The sequence below is a fragment of the Canis lupus genome, chromosome 21 (assembly GCF_048164855.1).
Source record: "Canis lupus baileyi chromosome 21, mCanLup2.hap1, whole genome shotgun sequence".
Taxonomy (NCBI): domain Eukaryota; kingdom Metazoa; phylum Chordata; class Mammalia; order Carnivora; family Canidae; genus Canis; species Canis lupus.
The window spans coordinates 45,537,739-45,562,473 of NC_132858.1; the positions used below are offsets into that span (position 1 = coordinate 45,537,739).

Genomic DNA, 24,735 nt, shown 5'->3' on the forward strand with positions numbered 1-24,735 from the left:
ATGGATCAAAATAGAAATCTACCTAAGATTTTAATCCTGGGACATACAATTAAGAGAGGTGAATGAGCCAAAGTGTATGGCCAGTTTCTTTGTTTCTATGAATTGTGTGAATTGTTTTACTAAAAAATTACTTCGCACACACAACTTTCAAAGTTCCACATCAAATTCTGATTGCTTTTACAGAATAACCACATCAAGTAAAGGATTCAAAACATCTAGTGAGGGTCAGCATTCTGAATATGATCAGCGTACAGCCCAACTATGTGATTTATTAACTACCCCAGCATTTGAATCGATGTCTAATTATTAAAAATTTGGAATAGTAAAAATAAAGGGTCAGTACTAAATAAGAAACACATTACCTCAGAATCAAAATCCATTAATAAAACAATTTTATCCTTGATAGAACTGAAAAGATTATGTTTGTGGATCAACTGGAAAACATCCTTGTGTCTTAATGTTAAGTATATTTCCAGAGCATTGCCATAGTTTTTGTCATAGGTGTACCTGGTAATACAAAATTTTTACATTAAAGTTCATCAACACATCTAATTAAAACACACATGTACGCATGTAAAAATCATTATTTTGCATTATGAAAAATTTTGTTTAAATAGAAAGTCAACTTTATTTGGAAAACTATTCCTTGGGATTTAACTGTATGTGACCAGTATGTACTTCTTTCTCACAGCCTTGCCTCTCACCTCACCAAAATTTCGGAAAATGGACAATGCTTAAGTAATAAACATTCTCTTTTATACAAATTTTCAAAATTTCTTCATAGAAATCCATATACCTAAGAAACTATGATCCAAAATGAAGGAAATTCTTATTCTAGTAAAAAAAATTCAGTTAAAATTTCTACAAGCACTGTTCAGCTGGCAAATGGATTATATCCCCAAAACTTATTTGTGAGGGGAATTTATAAAGCTGACATGTGTTTTTCTGTTGAAGCACTGTTTTTCACATTAATTCCTAAGCCAGCTCCCGAAAACCAACTGAACCTAAATTGTACTGTGAGTCCATTAGTAGTACTAAGAATTACGAGTAGTTAGTACTGCAGAACCCAAGGAACATCTAGAACAATGTTTCCAGAAGAAAATGGTCAGTGTTTCAACTCAGAGAGTAACAAACAGCCCTGAACTCTAGGCCGGTTGGGTGAAGCTTTCTTGGTCTTGGCAAAAGATAGAAGGAGATGGGGGAGGGGTGGCTTGAGGTGGTGGGAATGCCAACACAGGGCTGCAGCAAGAAGCACCTTCCTGAGATTTCCTGCAGTTATGGCTTCTCTTTTCACAAGCCCAGAGCTCCTCTAGGGCATGAGTGCATCCCAGGGATATAGAAGAAAGCCTGGGTTACCGAAAGTGCCCAAGAAATTTGAAAAATATTAACCAAGCTCCCATTTTCTGAGCTCTGCCTCAGTGCCAGGCACAGTGCTCAATTAGTTCTTACTTATGACCTCTCCTTTAAACCTTGATATCATCCCGTAAGGAATACATACAACTTACAGAGAAGGAAATCTGAGATTTGAAAGATTAATGGACATGCAGATCCAAGAATGACAATCCAGAGCCTCTCCGGGAAAACCAATGTTCTGGTGCAATCTAAGACCTGGCTCTCTTCCCTCCCTGACCCACTGCCCCTACGGACGTAGTCCGGCTGACAAGAGTTCCTCTCTGGGAAACAGACCACATTACAACCATACAGCCTCACATGTTTTCCTCACCTGCTAGCTGTTTACTGGAGGTTTCTTTTTTTCTTGTTTTATTAAAGATTTTATTTTTTATTCATGAGAGACAGTGAGAGGCAGAGATACAGGTAGAGGGAGAAGCAGGCTCCCTGCGGGGAGCCCAATGCGGAACTCGATCTCAGGACCACAGGATACGACCCTAGCCAAAGGCAGACTCTCAACCACTGATTCACCCAGGTGTCCCTCACTGGACATTTCTGAAGGGACTTTACCAAGAATGAATATAGGAAAATGGTATAAAAGGCTCCCTCCTCTGCGTCCTCCCCATGAAGAGTCTACTAGGTCTAAAATATGAAAAACTTTCATGTAGGTCAAACTGGAAAAAGAAGCACTAAATTATACTCACAGTTCAGCCAGGGTTTTGAGTAAGGTTCTATTCTGACTATCCTTCTTCAGGTGATCCCGAACTGCTTGCACAATTACTGAATTGTTGTACAGATCTCCAGGCCATTCTCGGATCAGAGTGGCAAAGCCCTAAAATCATGAGGGACAAACAGAAGAACACTCTTTATATAGGGTAGCAATGCAAATAGTTTAAACAATACCTAAAAGTATTAATGGAAACAGACAAAATAATTTTACGATTAAACCTTTGGTCCCTAAAGAACACATCACCCACTTTCAGACTCTGGGTTTGGAGGTGGCGAGGGAGGCAGAGAATTACTGCATGCTAATCTCCATTTACTGTTCCTGGTAGGTGGTGCCATCCACTTCTGCTCTTATTTGATGAAATGTGCAAGTTAGCAAGATGCCCTCCTGGTTCTTCAGTAAAGTAACACAGACTTTAGGTTTGATCTGCTCTAACCTCAGTCTGGACGAACTGTAACATTTGGTTGACATCTTGAATATCCTGAAGACAATGTCCAAGCTGGCTACTTTCCCCCAGCTTCTGTGCCCTTTGGGTCTGGCCTCCCATGTGCACTGGGCAGCAGATGTCACTGCACAGCCGGTATGACGGCAGAGGCTGGTTTCCACAGTGGAATCACTGGTACCCTGCCTTCAACAACCTATCATCTTTGTCCTCTTTCCATTTTTCCCCCACTTTCCATTCTTGCCTCTGAACCTAGTTTTATTTGGGATTTGGAACTTTGGCCCAAGTCTTCTCCCCTAACTGGATCTCAAATTTTGTCGTTCTGATAGAAAACCACAGATCCTCCAGTTGGATTCTATTTCTCTCCTGTGGTTAATTCTTGGCCAGCATCCTGGGCAGTCCCTACACTCCTGATTCCTGACTTTAGAACTCAAATTATGGCAGAGTAATTTACTTACTGATCCTTGACAGTTTGTAGAGAAAAACCTTAGATGTATTCAAGACAACAAATAGTACAAATCTTCATGTTATTGAAAAAACTATTATTAATATTAAATATCTTAACTAATACTTTAATAAGCTACTATGAATTTAGTTAAGTGACACTTAGAAATGAAAATAGTGCTGGAATGTGCATCTGTAAAGTATGACAATTTGGTAAAAAGAGAACCAAAAAGAATCAGGAATATAGTCTCCATTAAAGTCCTATCCAAGTAACCCTGGGAAAGATGGCTAAGAGAGCAGAATGACAGGCAACACGTTTTCCAGTCAAACTGCAACCTTTCCACAGAAGAACATGACTGCAGCTTGACTTGAAAGATTTGGGGAGAGGACGTCACTAAGTAAAGATGATCTATTTTCTAAAACCATTGAATCAGAACATTAAGATGTTCTTTGAACCAAAATGATACTTTGGATCAGGTTTCTGTTTAAGTCTCTGTGATGTATTAGATACAAACATCTGAAAAACTTCCCACCCAAACACTGGCAGCCCTCAGTAGCCCTGAGACCAGAAATAATACTGTTTGGGAAAGGAGGCGGCTTGGCTCCATTTCCTCTTTTCCCTAATTCATGTGCCAGCCTGGCAGTACTGCCGATTCCTAACACAAAATAAGACAAAAGGACCGGTCATACTGTGTGATAAAAACATGATGCCTTCAACATAAACTGACATAAACACTTAAACTCATTTCAGATCAGGCTCTTCTCTGCTAAATTGGCTCTGTGTAACCTCGAATAAATATGCTAAGAAATACGAATGCCATCAACCCTCTGGCCTTTATTATTCATCAGAGGACATGGTTATGAAGCTGTTATAATTGAGTGGGTGAAGTCAGAGAATACCTTGGTGCTCATCATAGTAAGTACAAAGTTAAAAGGTATTTACTGAATGAAATGCCATAGCAATTGTCCCACTTTTAATATGCTCATATATCTGCCATTAATATCATGAAATAAAGACTCATTAACTCTTTGTGGAGCTCCGATGGCGCCATCACTTGGTGCCTGGTACTTATAAAAGTAATTCTGCTAGGTTATAAATAAAAAGAGAAAGCTAAGGGCATCTGGATGGCTCAACAGTTAAGCATCTACCTTTAGCTCAGGTCATGGTCCTGGGGTCCTGGGACTGAGCCCGCTTTGGGTGGGGGAAGGTCCCTGCACAGCAGGGAGTCTGCTTCTCCCTCTCCCCCTGCTCATGCTCTCTCTCAAATAAATAAATAAAATATTTTTCTTTAAGACAAAGCTATATGCATTTCAGTAGAAACCCCACACAAACAAGGCATGAAACATCATTATCTCCAAGTAAATACTACTACTTTGTATCTTTTTTAGGAAGAAAACTGAGAAGTCAATATTCTAGAAAAGTACAGCTTTTTTTTTTTTTTGCCTTTTTAAATCTAGCCTTTAGTGCTGTTAAGTAGTACAACATTTTCATCCACATAATATGTGCTATAAAATACTGCTCCTTGGTTAATCATGTGACAATTTAATTCAAAATTAAACATGAAATTAAAAACGATGGAAGCTAAATGATTTAGAAGAGCTTAGGACAGTAAACAACGAATTATTTATACCCTTCGTAACACTACTGGCCAGGTAGACACTCTGAAACATTCAGGAAAAAACATCTACAAGCTCTAAGCTTAAGTCATGCATATTTCTTTCTGTCTCAGTCAACAGTCTTCCAGACACGAATCAACAGGATAACTTTAATGATACAGAATCTAAAATAGTTTCCTGAAAAAGAGTTGAATCATGTGAAAGAATTACAAAAGAATCATAAAAATAATAGAATTGCTTTCCCATGGTTAAATTACATTACTTTACAAAGAGGACAAGTATACCAAGCTTCAGTATTTCTCAATAAAATTCACAGTGTTCCCCATCATTTTCACAGAACACTCATAATTCTCTTTCTTTTGGGAAGATGTACAAAGACAGAATATTTATGACAGCCACTCTATATACTCAGAACATCCTGGAAAGAAATAGGAGAAGTCCATTACAAGTCTTTATTTACCAAAGAAACCTTTCCCAATAACTATGGCCAATAATAGACTCTCATCAGATCTTTTACAGAACATATCACTCTGCCTATGTCACTTATGTTTTAGTTGTTTAAAGCATATCAATATCATCATCCCTCTCAGCCTACACATCTACTGAAGACAGGACTGTGTTTTTAAAATTTCTCTTGGATCCAACTGAGTACTCAGCCCAGTTCTAGGCCATGGTAGGTTCTAAATAAAGCAATGCTGAATTGAACTGAATAGGGAATGAATAGGAAGTGGGTCTCTAGACTATATCAGCTGGTACCCAACACAAATGACACAACCTATTACCATGAACTCTTCTAGAAGATCTATACCTACAGATCTAGAAAGAAACAGACCTACTCCGTTATGGCAGATCGGATTATAATATGCAGTATCAAGAGAAAATGAGAAAATATTGCCTCTTTTAGTATACACAATTATTAACAAAGTAATTTGTTCAAGTTTAATTCATGCTGAAGCACTTAATCCCTCTCTATGATGAGAACACAGAAGTAAAGGAACTGTAGATCACACATGCTTCAGGCTGCTTGAATCTTCCATATCCAGGAACACCTGGCTGACAGTAACTGATCCAACACCTGAGTTATCTGGGTATGGAATGGCTACCATAAAGGTCCCTATAGATCTTAGGATCTAAAATTCACCTCGAGTTAAAACGTAGTAGTGTTAGCCATATTACCTCTCCTTAGGTTGAATCCGTTACTGGTAAAAAGGATCCTAACAAGGCATTTAGTGCTCAATAGGCACTGAGAAGCTAAGGATTCCTTTCCTCATTCTCTCTCCTCCTCTACGTATTAATTTTTTTGCAAGTCCCCTCAAATTCTTTAAAACATAACACCAAATACAAAACAGTGATGACAAACTGCAGCATCCCATGAGGCCCTGAAAGTGAACACCTATCACTAGGTTAGGTTCCAGATGGTGCCACGTTGATGAACGATTATGAAGGCAGGGGTGGGAGAAGCTGAGGACAGCAGCCCAGGGTCCCAGATCTGGTTTGTGGAGCCTCCTGGCTCAGTCACAGCTATGGAAAAGAGCTGGCCTAAAATCTGCCCACCAGAAATCTTTTTCCTCTGGTCAGAGGGAAGGAGGCAGAGTCTTAACCACATACTTTATTGACAGCTTTACTAGAGCAACCAGTACATTATATAGTAATTTGTTTCTATCAGGGTTTCTCAACCTCAGTACTGTTGACATTTGAGGACAAATAATTCTTTGTCATGGAGAGGGCATTTCTCGTGCATCCCTGCTGGCCTCTATCCATTAACCTGGTGTCAGTAGCATGAATTACCTAGTCATGATAACCAAAAATGTCCCCAGAGGGCCTATTTAAGAACCTGTTAAGAACCGCTGGTTTACACACTTGCGTGTGACTTGGACCATGAGCTACCGCTGAATGCATGCCATTTCACTCACACCTGCATACCTAAGTGCCTACCTCATGCCTGCAATATGGTAGATACTACACGAATATTTTCCGAATAAATGTGTGTTAAATTAACCAACTTTAAAAATTATAATCCATTTTGGGTGCATGCAAACACTTGAAGTTCAAATCCAGGCACACCTGTTTCTTAAATGTACGCCTGTGAACAAATTATTTAATTTCTTCAATCTTTAGTTTCCTCATCTGTAAAATTTGATATTACCATTTATAGTGCTGTAAGTCCTGCCTTTCTCCTTCATCAATAAGCTAATAGATCACGTCCAATCCCCTTCCCCCATTCCTGACGCCCCAGTTTCTCTTCAATCCTTCTCTGGCAAACTTAGATCCGAGTCTCAGGCTTCAAGCATCAATAGCAGCTGCTATTCTATGTATGAAATTACCAAACAGCACTTGTCCTTTTTATTTGGTTTTCTCAAGGAGCCAAATGAATTAGTTTTATAGGAAACTATAAAGGAATTAAGGAATTTTTCAAAATGTGCATGGATTAGAGGTTTTCACTGTCTACACAGACACGAGCTGTCATGAGAATGTCACCTCAGTTTCATCCATCACCTACAAACCGCAAATCTGCTTCCTTTTAACTGCTTGCTCCACTGTATGATTTTTCTACATTTCTTACCATTTTCCCATTGAGAGCAAGTAAACATGACCACATCTGAATGCCGTACCTCATAATCACTTTCCAAAAATTCATGCAGGATCATTTCATAGATGAGTGGTTTCAGAATTGGATCTCCTCTTGGCAAGTAAGGACTAATAGCCTAAGGAAGAAAAAGAAAAAAAAAAACATCATTTCAGAAGGGGCAAAACAAAACCATACCACAATTACGCAGAAACTATGAGAGCACAGATCCTCATCCTACCACAGGGTTACATTCTGAAAGACCCATCAGAAATATAAAATATTTTAAGTCAGAAATGCATTTAAAACCCCTGTCGTACTGAACAGCACAGCTTGGCCAAGCCTACCTTACACATGCTCATACCACTTAAGTTAGCCAATGGTTAGCCAAAATCATGTAACACATGGCCTATTTTAGAATAAAGTGTTGGATATCTGTTTAGTTTGTTGAATACTGTACTATAAATGAACAAGAGAATGGCTGTGTGGGTACAGAATGGTTGGGAGTGTATGGGCTGCTGACCTTGGTGCTGGCGTGGCTGAGCTGCCTGGGAGCTATGGCTCACTGCTCTGCCTGGCATCTCGACAGATCATTGTCCAATGTATCACTAGCCCAGGAAAAGATCCAAAATCAAAGCACACACACACACACACACAAGACTCAAACACATCTCCAGACTGAACGTGAGGGGATGGAATAGGATTTAACATGCTGATGGACCCTAAAGGAAAGCTGGAGTAGCAATCTTTTCAACAAGAAGATCACCAATTATCAATATTTATGCTCCAAACTTGGGAGCAGTCAATTATACCAGCCAGTTAACAACCAAATTAAAGAAACACACTTATAATAATACAATAATAGTAGTGGACTTCAACGCCCCACTCACAACAATAGACAGATCACCTAAGCAGAAGGTCAAGGAAACAAGGTCCTTGAATGACACTCGACCATATGAATTCACAGATATATACAGAACATCCCATCCTAGAGCAACAAAATGCACCTTCTTGTCTAGAGCACGTGGAACCTTCTTCAGAACAGACCACATACTGGGTCACAAATCAGGTCTCAACCAATACCAAAAATTTGTGATTAGGCCAGTGTGTCTGTTTTGTGCCAGTATCATGTTGCTTTGAGGATTACATGTTTGTAATACAGCTTGAAGTCTGGTGTTAAAAAACAAAAACAAAAACAAAAAATCAAAGCATGATTCCTACTGAATTTGTATTGCCTTTGCACCACTCTAGAGTTGAAAAATCATTAGCTGAACTACTCTAAGTAGGAGACCATCCATTTTAACTTTTAAAATGTAAGGCAGCAGAGTACTTTGTAAAATTATTATGAAAAGAAAAATTCAAAGCAACTCTACCTTCTTATAACATTTGACAATATATTTTCAAAAGTACATTTGAGGTGTATATATGTATGAATGATGAATAAAAAGACTGCTTCAGTTAAGTTAAACTTTCTCTCTGTTCTTCCTGACAAATTAATGAATATCTAAATAGGAGGGAGAATGTCATAGAGATAAAAGCTACCGTAAGTAGTCAGGGAGTTACAGATCATCTATTCATATTTTTTTTCCTTAAAATAGAATATATCACTCTTTAAAAATTCATAATCATTGTTCAAAATGAAGGGGAAATACACACTTTCCATTCCTTAGCTGTCTCAGTGCTGTGTTAAGGGGTACATTTCCAAACAACGCTGAATAACTCTGAAGTGCACTATGTACTGACTGCTATACTTTGTTCTGAGGACGGAGAACTAGAGTCACCATCCCAAGGGGCTCAGGGCCTCAGGGGGACAGTGTGCAGACATCCAAACAGCCAACTGCAACACTGGCTGCTAAGTGTTACATAAGCAAGGGTTAACAAGGTGCCATGATGAGCAGGTAAGAAATGATGAATGCCAGGAGTCTATGAGGCAGAGAAAGATGGGGCCGGGGTACCCGGGCAGAAGAGCATGAGCGAGGGCATGGAGCCTTGAATGTATGCTCTGTATTCAGGGAGATCAGAGCGGCTCTGAGCTGTGAGACGGCGGTCAGAGAAGTGAGATAAGGCTGGGGAGAAAGGCAAGGGTTTGCTGTGAAAACAATTTGGATTTTACACTTTGAGAAGAAGGGAAGAGCAGATTTATTTTTTTAAGCAGCTACCTCTGGGGTGAGGTTGTTCACAGATCTCTCAGAAGGCCTGCAACAGCACAGACAAGAGTTGAGGCCGTGGCCCCCGAGGTAGGGGCCCCACTGATGTCGACACGTTAAGACTGAGGAGAAGTGGAGATGAAACAGCATGAGGAGGTGAGTCAGATGTTCTCATCAGGTGGTGGCTTTGAGGAATGGGCACACCGTGATGTCCCAGATAGAGACTGAAATGATGAGGAACAAATTTGGGAAAGAAATGGATTCACAACGATCTGAGTGGTTGTTATCAGCAGTTCATACAAGGAAAAAGGCCATCACACACCTCTAGCACAGATACTGAATTAAAAAGAAAGGTCTAGGTTACAGAGCTATCAGTCTGACCCCAGCCACAGGACTGGATATAATCTTCCAGGAGCAGCCCAACAAACAAGACAAAAAGTGTCCATAGGGCAAAGCACTAGTCATAGGGCAGGCAACCTAACTGGGAATCTTTTTTTTCTAAGATTTTTATTTATTTATTTGAGAAAGAGAGAACACAGGTGGGGAGGAGGGACAGAGAGAGAGGGACAAGCAGACTCCTCGATGAGCAGGGAACCCAACATGGGCTCGAACCCAGGACCCTGGGATTATGATCTCAGTCAAAGGCAGTCTCTTCACTGACTGAGCCGGCCGGGCTCAACTGGAAATTTTATTCATGACTCCAAGAGAAGACTGAACACTAAAGGCTTATAAATATTGAAAACATTTTAAATGTTTTAAACTAACAACAGGTATACTTAATTGTTTAGTTTGGATGTTGTACATTAAGTTGAAAGGTAAATTGTTTCCTTCAAAGGAAGCAATCAACAAAACTAAAGGCCATCCTTCAGAATGGGAGAAGATATTGCAAATGATATGTCTGATAAAGGACAGTATCTGAAATATATAAACAATTTATAAAACTGAACATGGGCAGTTAAAAAATGGGCAGAAGACCTGAATAGACATTTTTTTTTCAAAGAAGACATCCAGATGGCCAACAGACACATAAAAAGGTGCTCACCATCACTCATCATCAGGGACATATAAATCAAAACCACAATAAAGGACACCTGGGTGGCTCAGTGGTTGAGCGTCTGCCTTCAGCTCAGGGTATGATCTTGGAGTTCAAGGACGGAGTCCCGCATTGGCCTCCCTGCAGGGAGCCTCCTTCTCCCTCTGCAATGTCTCTGCCTCTATGTCTCTCATGAATAAAAAAACTTTTTAAATCTTAAAAACAAACAAACACCACCACAATGAGATGCCACTTCACAGCAATCAGAATGGCTAAAATTAACAACACAGGAAACAACAGGTGTCTGCAAGGACATGGAGAAAGGGATCCTTCTTACACTGTTGGGAATGCAAACTAGTTCAGCCCCTCTGGAGAACAGTATGGAGGTTCCTCAGAAAGTTAAAAATAGAACATCATATGACCGAGCAATTGCACTACCAGGCATTTCCCCAAAGAATACAAAAATACTGATTCAAAGGGATACATGCACTATGATGTTTATAGCAGCAGCATCAACAATAGCCAAATTATGGAAAGAGCCCAAATATTCACTGACTGAGGAATGGATAAAGAAGATGTGGTGTATTCTTACATACAATGGATTATTACTCAGCCATAAAAAAGAATGCAATTGTGCCATTCACAATGACATGGATAGAGCTACAAAGTATTCTGCTAAACAATGTAAGTCAACCAGAGAGAGATAAACACCATATGATTTCACTCATATGTGGCATTTAAGAAACAAAATATGCATGTAAAGGGGGAAAAGAAAAAGAGAGAGGCAAACCAGAAAACAGACTCTTAACTATACACAGAACAAACTGAGGGTGACTGGAGGGGAGGGAGGTGAAGGATAGATTAAATAGGTGATGGGGATTAAGGAGGGCACTAGTGGTGATGAGCACTGGGTGTTGTATGTAAGTGGTAAATCATGAATTCTACACCTGAATTAATATTACAGTGTATGTAACTAACCATAAATTTAATGAAAACTTGAAAAGGAAAAAAAGGTAAAAACATGAAATATCAAATTATTTGTTATAGCTACATGGTCAAATTTTTCCATTTATCTTCCAGCAAATAAAACAGTATTTGAAAAATGCATTAATTCTTCAATGCATTTGAAAAAAGCTTCATTTTAGGGATCCCTGGGTGGCGCAGCAGTTTAGCACCTGCCTTTGGCCCAGGGCACGATCCTGGAGACCCGGGATCGAATCTCACGTCGGGCTCCCGGTGCATGGAGCCTGCTTCTCCCTCTGCCTATGTCTCTGCCTCTCTCTCTCTCTCTCTATCATAAATAAATTAAAAAAAAAATTTAAAAGAAAAAGCTTCATTTTATAATCTACAGGATGAGACTATACCTGCTTTCCATATTCATTAAAAAGAACATAAAAACTTCAGAGGCACCTGGGTGGCTCAGTCATTAAACATCTGACTCCTGGTTTCAGCTCAGGTCATGATCTTGGGAGCTGTGGAATAGAGCCCTGTGTCGGGCTCTGCACTCAGCCAGGAGCCTGCTTGAGACTCTCCCTCTGCCACTACCCCTGTGCGCTCCTTCTCTCTCTCTCAAATAAGTAAGTCTTTAAAAAAACAAAAAACAAAAAAATATGAAAACTTTATCTAAACAGAATTGGAGGTATATAAGAAGGTAGAGTATATATGTGTATATTTTATACACATAAAAAATGAATCAGATTTATATTTTTTCTTCCTAGCTAACATGCTTCCTGGGATAGAACTGTTTACTATTGTCTTAATTTTATTTCCATCTCAATATTAATATACAATATACAAAAATTCAGAGTTCAAAATAAGGCTATGCTTACCTTAAGCTGCCCAATTTCTTTAAATTTATAAACTTCACATTCCCAGAGTGCCGTATTTTTCCCAAGAATTTTCTGGCATTTGCTGGCAGTAAAAACATCCCAGGGAGAAAGAAAGAAAAAAAAAAAAAAAGAGTAAATAGACATTTCCTCTATTGGTTTAGATAACTCTCTCATCCCAGAGTTTTGACAAATTTCTATGTCAAGTACCAATGAACGTAAAGGTATTACTAGATAACCACTTGATTGTATACACAAGGTTGATAGAAATCATGACAATTATTACAAAATACTTATAAATAAAGATGAATCCTTTCAGAAGACTGTGATTAGGGGCTTTCCCAAAGATTATCCTGTTCTGAGTCTTCTACTATCCAGATGAGCGCTGCTGGTTTTGGGACCTTTCTCGTCTTAAAGGAATGTCCATCATACCCCAAAGTACCAATTTAAACCACTTCTTAAATGGCTTTAAATAATGGACTACCAAAATCAGACTTAAGAAAAGTAGAGTCCTATCATAGTATATAATCTGGAGAAATATTTATATATGAATAAAAACTTAATTTACACATCAAAGAAACAGGTTTCCCTAAATCTCAAAAGATGCAAGGTAGGCGTGAAGGCTATGTTGCTAGGCTGTCCCCTAGTCCTGCAGGCAAGCATCATGAAGCTTCAGGGGGGACCAGTCACACACACACCACTGACGACCACTATGTAACATTTATGTTCTTGTCCACCATTTATGTTCTTGTCCATGCAGACCCCTGCAAACCTGAAGCCTGAAATCTGGTCACTTCCATGGATTTGCCACCCTCTTGCTGGGAGACAATTCTCTTTGAATTATAAGCAGTGGCACTGACTGCCTTCTCAAGGATGCTTGTGGAGGGAACAGCTCTGGAAATGAAAGACACAGATAGTGTTCCCCTCCAGAGCATAGGGCAGGTTTGTTTAGCATCCAGTATAGTAAATAGATCTCATTCCTCTGAAGTTAAAGGCAGGCAGGCTCACTGCCCATTATAAAAGAGTCAGATACCCAAAGCTCGGGGTCCCTCTCCTGGAACAGGAACCACTGCCCTCTATAGTATCACCCGGACAGCCCTCTATGTGGTGCTATGGGATCTGGTACAAATGCCAATACTCTGGCTACCACTGCTGAGTTAGGCCTGCATCTCTGACCCTGCATCTCTGAGTCTCCTGTCTTCTGCTAGTACCCATGTGCTACTCGTTAGCTTATAAAAAGGGTAAACTCTCAGACTCTTCATGATTTTTTACCTCTTTCTCATTAAATTGTCTCACTTTGGTCAAAATGAGGCAATAAGTGGATTAAGTAATAAATCCATTCTGTAGTTAAAGCCATTAATACTCAAAAATCACCCCTGAAAGAAAGATACAAAAAAACGTTGACCTCAGAGAATGGCTTATGTTACTGTTAACATTTCTCAATTCTATTTATACTAACAAATGATCATGAAAATGTCATTATTACCGAGCTGCTATGTCATAGTCTCCTTTTTCCACCAGGTGGTTTATATATGCCAGGCCAATATCCTAGGAAAATTAAATGAAGGAATTTCATAATTAACCAGAACAACTGAAAAGTTGAGCCTCAATTCCCGAGTAGGCCATAACACTGGGGTCCTACTGGCTAGAACCTGTTTTATACATCTGAGTGTGCTGTATGTAATTATGCTCATTTCCTTCCTAAGCAGATTTAAATGCACTTATATTTTTATTTCACAAATTTTAGAATTCACAAAAAAATTATATTCCTATGGCAAAGGCTCCTAACCTGCTCCCGATTAGGAGATTTTCTACAAAAGAAATCTGCAACATTAGAAACATGGTCCAACAATTTCATGCTGTCACAGATATAAAATTGCTTCTTGTGCTTTCATCTCTAAGCTCTGAGCTACTGGTCTCCTCTATATCAAGACTGAAAAAATGCTGTAGGAAATACACAATGACAGATCATATTAAAGGGAAATATTGAATCTTAAAGTTAACATTAATGTGAAAATGAGCTCCAAAAACATGATTCACACCCATGAGTTTACAGATGAAGAAATGGGTTCACAGCAGTGCAAGGGCTGGCTTCTGTGTAATATCCATTCGCTGACGCCACCTCCGCTCTGAAAGGATCAGGTGGACCGCGTTACACCAAAGACACGAGAGCTCTTGTTTGATCTCCCCAAGACTCCTCCTGTGAAATATTATTTCCAACTAAAAGCATCTTCATGAGAAGCTTAAATTTATCTTATGTAACAAAACTTGGATTTTACATTCTAGTTTATATACAAAAAAGGTGTGAGATTTCCTCCTGTACAGCGGAAATGGCAGGAGCCCATGTCTCTCTCTGCCTGGTAGGAAATTACACTGTGTTAGGAGGGGGAAAAAAAAAAAGTCTCTGTGTAACTTAATGTACAGGACTGCTGGCAATTTCAAGGCTGCAGGAAAACACTAATAGTTCATAGTTCGTTACATTTTTACTCTAATGACTATGTAGGAAATCCTATTTCAAATCTGTATAAACTAACGAGTAAAAAAAAGGGTGCCTAACTTTAGTTTTCTGCAAACAGACTACACATTACAGTATCTCTGAAGTCTCTCTGTCCAGGGTTAGAGAAGAGAACATCTCCTTTGCAGAGCCCATCTCCAACCTTTGTCCTCATGCCAGGCCCCCACCCCACTGTGGAACTTATTCCACCACTCATCCTCTTTCTCTGTCCTTCTTTCCTCAACCTTAGTTTTCTCTCTTCCCTTTGTGTAAGCATGTTCTGTGTCTCTCTCACACAAAATACTCCCCATCACCAAGGACCTCTTTATGACCACGTGGCTCCAGCCACAGTCTACTCTCTTTCACTTCACAGCCAGCCTGATGGTCAACATGCAACCCTACTTCATCATCCATCATCTCCTCACTTATCACTCCTTACAGCACATTGGGAATGAATAATACAGAGAAAATTCACTAGTCATTTCTGTATTACCAAACCCAACGGACAACCAACTAGCTGAGTTTATCTTACCTTTGGCCTGCTCACCTCAACTACTTCAGTTTGCTTACCCTGAAATGCTCTCCTCTCCCTGCTCCCCTTCCCCTGCCGTTCCAAAACTGTTTTGGACATGTCATTCCTCAAACGTGGGCATTTCCAATGGTTCCATTCAAGTTCTCTGTTTTCTGAGGCTAGATGCCTACTCTTGTGTGTGGATTGGTTCAAACTCATGCATTCCACCTGTTTGCGGACAAATCTCTGGAATCTTTCTGAGTCCAGATCTCTTCGCTGTGCTCCACTAGGATGTCCCAGAGTTGGCCCAAACCCAATGTATCAAAACCAGTATTAATCTACCCACATTCCTCCATCCCGTTCTCCCTGGCATGGTCTCTCTCTCTCTTTCTCTTAGGGAATGGCAAGACCATCCACCAGAAGCCCAAGACCAAAGACTGGAAGTCAGGCTAGATTTCTTGCTCTCATATGCATGAGGAGCCAACCACCATAATCTGCAGAGTCTGGTTGGATGTATCCTCCATTTGTCTTCACTTCTCCATTCTTACTGATCCTTTCACCTCCCTACCAAGAAGGAAGCCATTCTTGATTGATCTCCATTTCAGCTGGCTATCCTCTGGCCCCTTTCTCCATCAGAGAATCTTTCTAACAGGCACATTTGGTGAGGTACTGAAAGCATAAACTGTAGAGGTTTCAAGATGAAGCCAAGCTCCTAATTATATATGGCCCTTCAGAATCTGGCTCTTGCTACCCATATATACACTCTCTAAATGCCCCACATAACCAAGCAGGCCACATGGTGTCACTTCTCTGCACTGTCACGTATACTATTCTGTTGGGCAGAATGTCCTCTCCAATTCTAGACAATCCTTATTTACGCTCCACAATTTTGAATGGAGGGAAAAAAAGATGATCTGGTTCTCTCTCCTCCTTTGGGTTCCTGAGTTCTTTTATGTGTACACTCTCAAGGCATTAGGCTTTTACAAGGTGTTTGAGAGAAGCTTAAGGTGAGGAAAGTATAGGCAGAAGGAATTTGTGCTACAACCCCAAATAGCCATAAAAGAGTTTTCATCTCTCAACAAGGGTGCTGGACTCGCTGGTCCCTTCACACTCTCTCTGGCTTTCCATCTGCACATCCATTGTCACAGTTAGCAAAGAAATGGGCTTTTTCCAGAGTCCAAAATGTAATGAAAATGTATATGAGGTCCTAGATTAGTTTCCACAACACAAATGACTCTGTGACTATGCAGACACTGAAGCAATCTGGTTTTATGAAACTACTTTTGATAAATTTTGTAATAATGTGATTTTACCTATGACTTAAAGAGACTTCCCCACACATAACTGGAAAGCTTTGTAGTTAAAGTGCGTTTCACAATCCAGGTTCCAAATTACCTGAAACTGTCTCCTAGAAGGTGTTCAAGTCTCTTGTTTACAAGCAGAAATGGATTCAATAAAATGAGATATTTTGACCTGGCAGGTTAGAGAATTAGTCTGAAATAAAATCTCAAAAAGGTAGGAAAGAGCTGTTCTTCTCAAGTTACTTTCAGCCTCATTATAACTTATTGAAAGGTAAAATTATGCTTCAAATAGTAAAATTACATACTTACTAGAATCTTATGTCTTTTAATGTTCTTCTGGCTGATTTCGGCTGCCATCAAAGCTTCCTGTATTTACAGAAGCATGGTAAAAGGAGTCAGAAAAGAAGGGAGGGAAAATAAGAGAGAATGGGGAAGATATTGATGTTATAAACACTATATTTATTATGTTTTTAAGTTCTGGACTACATAAATAAAGCCCCATTTTCCCATGGCTTTTGCCTCAAGCACAGGCATTTTTAATGTTATGGTTGAATGAACCTCACTGCATTCAAACTCCAACAAAAGCAGTCAACCAAAATGAAGACTTCTCTTATTTCCATTTGAATGCATTTCCACATTAGGATATTGGAATCACATTTCAGGCACAAATCAAAACACAACAAAATTTCTTTGGTTCCAACTACAAAAAAAAAATTCATGTGTCATTCTAAATCTGCATGACATACATTGACAAAGGGGTACGTTTCTTCTATAAAATACAAAAATTAAGCTATATGTACTATATGCAAATACATTTAGGTGTATTTGCAACTAAGATTTTAAAAATCCCTGATTTTACTTTTATTTTGGAAAGTTCGTAATTATTACTTTAACAGAAATGTTTAAAACATAAAAGTTATTGGGGCACCTGGGTGACTCAGTTGGTTAAGTGTCTGATTCTTGGTTTTGGCTCAAGTCAGGACCTCAGGGTCATGAGGTCGAGCCTCCCATCAGGGCTCAGTGTAGAGTCTGCTTGTCCCTCTCCCTCCTCCCACCCTCAAATATATACATACATACATACATACATACATTAATACATAAAATCAATCTTAAAAACCATAAAGAATTATTTAAGGGACTACTGGATCTAAAGCAATATATGGTAATAATTGAAATATAAACTTTTTGTATCAATACCTAGACTCCAGTTTATATATGAAAAACATTTTTCCCCCAATCCTTTCAGGCAGTCACAAACTTAAAGCAACATATAAGTGGAGTATTTTTTGTTTGTTTTTAGCTCCACTTATATGTTGGAGTATTTTTTGTTTGTTTTTAGCTAATTAGCATATAAGCCGATCCAGAGAGTTTCTCTCACCAAATGGACATAATATTGCCTTTTCTTCTTTTAAAGTCAGGAAGGTTTTCGTTTTTAAAAAAGAAAAGCTCATCATGGGACATTTTTCTATTCAAATCAGTCTGATTTAAGACTCAACGAAGTGGACATTATTCCATCAGAAAAGTAGTCCAAACCATCCTCAGTGAATAATAATGTCACAGCTTAACTTTACATATGAAATTAGCACAAATGAATGGCACCACCAGAATATAGGAGACAATTCTGAAATACTAGCTCCACTTTATTTTCCTTGAGAAGCCACAAAATAAACACTTGGACAGGCTGGATCTAACCCACCCCACTCCTTCTACCACCACGTCTTCCTCCACTGAACAGTAAAGCCAGTTAACCTCCTTGTAATCTTTTCCCCTCTTAATTTCTGAAAAGAGTATTGGAAAGTTATTAGCCTACTACATATTTTTCGTTTAGAGCACTCTAATTCACCTACACAAAGACTTATTACAGAAACCTTTTATCCTCTCCATGTTACAGAAGTGTCAATACTTTTAGGAAAGGAAAATCAAAACCACCTCGTATTTCTTCTTTTCAAGGAGCCAGTCGATGTGGTCATCTTGGTCTCGTTCCTTGGCTACTACGATGTCTCTTGGACTCACGATGTAAAAGAGCGATTCCCCTTCAGAGTACTCTATAGGTGAGGGAAGAAAGGAACAGCATAAGCTGCAGAAACCCTGGCTATAGTTTCAGAGACTTGGTTAGGGAAGCCAACTCCAGAGGAAACAGGAAACTTGCCCACCTTTGGAGCAAGTATGTTTGGCTCTGGTTGAAGGTGTGAGTGCTTTAAAAAATATTTACAAGTAAAATTATTTGAAAGAAAAAAGGAAGGGAAGGAAGGAATACCATAAAAAAGTAAAAAAATTAATGTAGGTTTATAATTCTGTATTTAACACATTAACATTGTGACTTCGACTGAGAAGGTGATCAAGATTTTCTAAGTCTGCTGTGTATCAGAATTCATCTTCTGTATATACACTTAATTTATGGCCACTTACAGCACTGTTCTACTTTTACAGAACAATTACACTCCATAGTTGGCAATAAATGTTTCCTCCTCATCAAGGTCAAGGCCGTTTACAGCATAAATGACAGATGCCCCAAGCCTTGGGGACATAATCTATCATTTCGGCATGTTATGCACAATGCCGTTCGTGAGGGTTTCCTGCAGAATTCAATTATACAACCTGTTCTGAAGGGTTTCCAAGTGTGCAGCAGAGTTTGCTCTGAGCAAAAACCCTAGCTTGGATCCTTCCAGTTGTGGATCACATTTGCTTTTTGCCAAGTCCAGAATATACACTCACATTCCTCAGTTGATTAGGGGCCATATAAAAGAAAGCTCCAACTCTATAGAATATTTCTTCATTGTCTTTGGCCAGATTGAGAACCGAAATATTCTGAAAATATGTCAATTGGTTTATGAAGTGGGAAAGAATTTCTTAAAAAAAAAAAAAAGAAAAAAAAAAAAAAAAGCTTAGGCTCTTCCGCTTTGATCAATGTATTTTTAAAGGATATGAGGACACTAGCACAGATGCCCTGGCATGACTAAACATCAGTAGTTCATCCTTTATTTCTAAGCAGCGACCAGTGCATTCACTCACCCACTCTGCAAATATTCAGCGAACACCTAGTACTTACCAGGCTCCCTTCCAGGCTCTGGGGATTTGGTCCCAAATAGAAAGACGACTTCTCTGCCATCCCAGAGCACACTTTGCAGATCTATGAAGCTGGGAGTCATATGGCAACCACAGAACCATGCTGCCCAGCATCCATGTAAATGTCACACTAATTAGGACACCATACAAAATGTAAGAACAAAGACCACAGAGCCTACTCACCTGAGTCCTGGCCCCATGCCTACCCTACCCTTCTGCTGTGGGAACTCAAGCTAGTTCTGTAATATGTCTGGGCCTCATGCCCTCAGCTTTGACACAAGACATGTGCCCAGGTATTCTCTATGACCCTTGCAGAACCTCAACTTAAATTCCTGGTCATGCTAATTGCATAAAAGGGAAAAAAACCACAAGTATAAGAAATAATATGAGCCAGAGCTTTGGTCTCTCACCTAAATGATAATCTCTGCACTCATTCTCCTGAAAGCCTCTCACTGTCAGAGCGTCAGAAGAGATCTCTTCACAAGTTTCAGAGAGCGGCTGGATGATATCTAGTCGTGGCCTGGCACAGTATTCTCTTTCCTGGGTGGGAGGAAAGAGAAGGAACAGGCATGTTCTCATTACATTTCTAGAAACTGTACAAATTCATTCTAGTCAGTCATTAAATGCATTGGCTTCAGGATGCCTGGACGGCTCAGTGGTTGAGTGTCTGCCTTTGGCTCAGGGTGTGATCCCAGGGTCCCAGGAGCAAGTCCCACATTGGGCTCTCTGCATGGAGCCTGTTTCTCCCTCTGCCTATGTCTCTGCCTCTCGCTGTCTCTTGTGAGTAAGTGAATCAATGAATGAATGAATAAATAAATAAATAAGTGCATGCATACATGCATGCATTGGCTTCATAATTTTGGAAGATGTAAGCCCTTCTAACCTAACCTGCACAGACAGCCTCATCATAGCACGTTATTTCCTGACCTTTTTGTGTGACATCAACAGGACAGGTGCTGCTGTGTCCCTGCAGCTGTCCGCCACTCAGCTCCAATGGTATGGCCACCACCCACTTCCACAACCCGGCTTAAATCTCTTCCTCACCAACGTGAGAAAGAGGAAAAATGTTACAAACTGCTAAACCACTGCCACTACTGGTGAACTTACTGGTGATGCTGAAAAGCCACACAGACTGAAGAGCTTCATCTAGAACACAATCACGGGTGTTGCCCAGCGTGACAGGCAAGAGTCACTAGGGGTTAGAGCCACCAAGACCCCGAGTGTTTAATTTTATTTCATTTTCATTAATTAAAACTTAGATAGCCACATATGGTTAGTGACCATAGTGTTGAACAGTGCAGTTTTAGGTCGGGAAAGAAGGGGTAAAGAAGTCTTCCTAGGGCCAATGGAGTTCCATAACCCAGAAGGGGATGAGACGAGGACTGCTCTTGCCAAGCTTTTTTTTTTTTTTTTTTTTTAAATTTTTATTTATTTATGATAGTCACACAGAGAGAGAGAGGCAGAGACACAGGCAGAGGGAGAAGCAGGCTCCATGCACCAGGAGCCCGACGTGGGATTCGATCCCGGATCTCCAGGATCGCGCCCTGGGCCAAAGGCAGGCACTAAACTGCTGCACCACCCAGGGATCCCTCTTGCCAAGCTCTTAAATGACCCTTCAGTGAGTAGGACTGCTCCAAATCTCACATGTGAAGGATCCAGGGATCAAAAACTCAGCTGAGGTTGAAGTCACAGAAGTCAATAGTAAGGCTGCCACCTGTGGACTTACGTGAATCTGAGACTTGAAGTCAAGTTTGTTTTACTTTAAAAGTTTGTTTTTGAGCTTTCAACACACAGGTGTAAGATACACACTTGAGTGTTTTCCAAAGGAAGACTTGGGGCCATGTGACACGGGTGCTGAGAACCCAGATGATGAAGGGGTGCAGCGTGAGACAAGTTGGTGCTTCCCCAACACCCCAGGTTCCCTGAGGAACATGGTAGGCCTCAAAGAGTACCCAGATCCATTTTGTTAGGTCAACTGAGGGGTAACTACATTAGCTTTGCATCTCACACACGTTTCAAAACATTCCAAAAATAAAACAGCAACTATAAAAAAAAAAAAATCAACCAGTAGAAGGGGGAAAAATAGTGAATATACAGTATAATTTTTCCCATCTGTGGAAAAATGAAAAATGTCTCAATTTTGAAACAATGGGGAAAAATGGAAAGATTTGAATATTTTAAAAATGAACTGCTGTGGACAGTGACCAAAAATATAGCAAAATTGGAATAGCAAGAATAGAAAAGATATTTAAAGCAAATAATATTAAAAGAAAACCGCCTTGCTTGGGTCACATAAACCGCTCCTTGAAATGCATAAGAAAACTGTCAGTGATGTGAGTCATCTTATTACTTTACAACCTCTGCTCATTGGTCAAGCAGCCCTGCTAAGGGTGAGAATTTGGTCTTGCTGGGTCTCTAATCCCTAATGCTTAGCGTGACTCTGAATGCACATATGCTTTACCAATGAATCAAAGAGAAACAAACACTAGGGGACAGCTTAATAAATCTAGATGAAATAGTTCACAACCACTATAAATGATAATGATAGGAGAATACATAGCCACATGGAGAGAGAACAGAATAAGGTTCATAAAAATTGGGCAACACAGAGGAGTGTGTGACCGTGATAGCAACCATGCAGACGCATGCACGTATGTGACAGGTCTAAGGGAGAATGTTCTGGGGGAGGAGAGGCATGATATAAAGACAGGTTTGGTTTAATGTTGTGGTTACACTGTCTCTTCTGTATGAAAAGAAAAAAAGAGGGGAGAGGTTTGAACCCGCTTTTGCTTTTCTCCTTTTGTCTTAATTTTATCAGTTTACTCCATGTTTAATAATCTAAGGTGTACTTTGGCATCAGAAAATAGCTGCATGTGTCAGCACACATATTCGTGAATCATCTCTGAGACCCTCCCACTTCTTCCTCTGAAAATACTCCATTTTCTTTTCTTCTCAATTCCATTTTCTAATGTGCTCTGTGAGGTTGGCCTTTCTTTGGTCTTTACTCCTTTGTGATAGTCTTGTTTATTATCAAAGGTTTCCCTGCTTCCTTTCTTTTTTGGTTCGGTTGCTTATGAGGCTTTCCCTTTTTTCATTTTATTGCTTCTTTCCTCTGTCTTTCAATCACAATCTCAATCTGCCCCACCTTCTTCATCAGAAAGCACTGTATTTACTCCCTCAGGAGCCACTGCTTTTCTTTCTTTTCAAAAAAATAAATAAAATAATAAAGTGATGTCCTGCAACAGGGCTAGAAGCCAGCCCTATTGATTTTAGTCACTGGGAGGATTCACTTAAAGTCGACAGCATCCCATTGCCTAGCAACATGGGCGCCCAGAGCTTCAGGTTACTATAGTGATGACTTCCCACTGCACGTGCTTGCTCAGAGAAATGCTTCAGAGCAGCTACCACTTCAAAACCGGGGCTCCCAGGGTTTCCCCCCTCCCATTTTATTCCAAGCCAATTGAAAAGGGGGAAAAAAGGAGAGGATACAGACAAGGAGAGCCTACTTACTGTAATGGCCTAGACAATCAATTTGCAATTTCTTTTATATACAGCATCTAAGAGAAAATCCTCTACAATAAGCTCTCCTTGGTTTATGCCTTGAAGCCACCCACTCCTGCCCCCCCTTCCCAACAGAACCCCTGGACTCTAATAGTGAAGCCAGGCTGAGAATGGGGCCCATCTAGGCTGCGAAGGAAGACCGAGTGTCTCCACTAGATCACACAGACAGGCTTCCCTCCAGAGTCACAGATAACGAGATCTGGATTCTCTCTGCTGCTTTCTATTGGCCATGCATTTCATACCCTCATTTCCATTGATAACTGAGACTTCACTGCAACCTATTTCAAAGCTAAAAAAATCAAGCTGCTCTAAATCAGTCGGCCATTGGGAAGTAAGCAAATCTGTCTGGACCACAGGAAATAATGAAGTGCCCTCTCCATAATTCCCTGTGACCACAGGGGCGCCTGTTGTTGCGGAAGATCAACTTTGCTGCTGTCATTTCTGCTAATGCACAGTGTCAGCTTAGTTTCTTCGCCCTTCAGCAAAAGAAATCCTTCATTCCTTTCGACGAAAATACCAAGAGGTGGAAAAAAGAGAGAAAAAAATGACTCCTCTGGGCTCGGCCAAAGGAACAAAGGCAGGCAACGAGTGGGGCTTCTGAAAGGTAAATACATAATCGTTGCTGACCTTATTTTATAGGTCAGAAGTTGTGCCTCGACTACAGCACATCCCTTTCATGGGCAACCTGATCTGGCTATCGTGCTAAATAATGAACCCACATTTCCCTCTGTATTGGGGCTACAAAAAAAAATTACCGTTTTTTCTGAAACCTCCTTCACATAGGAAAGAACAACCAGCTGGTCACAGAGAGGTGCAAGTCCACTAATGTAGAATTCAGTTTCAAACTGAGACACTGCAAACAGAAGGGACACAAGAGTAAGTGTTAACAGGAGCAAAAAGCAGCCCATCAAGGAAAGGACACATGGACTACAAATGCAGGGTGGATTTACTCTAGAAATCGAACGTAAAGGGGGCGTGGATAAACACACTTCTTTGACAATAATGAAAGGCCAGAAAAGGATATCTGGGAACTAGAAATTTTCTATCACCAACAAAAGCAAACCTGTCACAGTCAGACGTGACACTGTGACCAGCTAGTTTAAAAACGACACAGTTAAATCCCATGAAGACACTTTTAAATCCGTAAAATTCAATGTAATACTAATGACAATAATTTAAAAAAAAAATGCCTGAGTTTAGGTTTTTTATAATTAGGGCATTACAGTAGTCCAGAGTTCACAAGGAACGCTATTTGTAATTATGAAATATTATGCTTTTAAAAAATAATATTTAATTTGACGACTCAGAAGCAAAAAAAAAAAAAAAAAAGAAAAAAGTTGTGTTAATACAGATCACATTGTGATTAAAGACCACTATTTCCTAAGTGAAATAAAGATTAAAGAAAATAAGGAAATTCTTTCTTTTTTAAAGACATTTAAAATTTTAAACTAGGGCATCACTTAAGAAGTATATGGATTTAATTATAATAGAGTTCACAGACCCAATAGAAAGCTCAGTGGCAGAAGTACAAATATTGTTAATAGTATGATTCTAATAATTAGCTACTATAAAATATTTATAATAAATGATTTTTGCTTTAAGCAACTAAGT

General features: G+C 39.7%; 1 protein-coding gene across 3 annotated transcripts in view; it reads right to left on the minus strand.

Annotated features, from left to right (window-relative positions):
* The window catches only part of VPS41 (VPS41 subunit of HOPS complex), a 167,146-nt gene that overhangs the window by 26,330 nt on the left and 116,081 nt on the right, over positions 1 to 24,735 (minus strand). For all 3 annotated transcript variants that reach the window (XM_072791623.1, XM_072791622.1, XM_072791621.1), the window contains 9 exons: positions 23,880 to 23,977; positions 19,974 to 20,103; positions 18,427 to 18,542; positions 16,807 to 16,863; positions 13,678 to 13,739; positions 12,195 to 12,276; positions 7,232 to 7,324; positions 2,094 to 2,221; positions 363 to 507 (listed from right to left, as the gene is read on the minus strand). In XM_072791623.1, the coding sequence (XP_072647724.1) occupies positions 363 to 507; positions 2,094 to 2,221; positions 7,232 to 7,324; positions 12,195 to 12,276; positions 13,678 to 13,739; positions 16,807 to 16,863; positions 18,427 to 18,542; positions 19,974 to 20,103; positions 23,880 to 23,977 (911 nt within the window). The remainder of the gene's footprint in view (positions 1 to 362; positions 508 to 2,093; positions 2,222 to 7,231; positions 7,325 to 12,194; positions 12,277 to 13,677; positions 13,740 to 16,806; positions 16,864 to 18,426; positions 18,543 to 19,973; positions 20,104 to 23,879; positions 23,978 to 24,735) is intronic.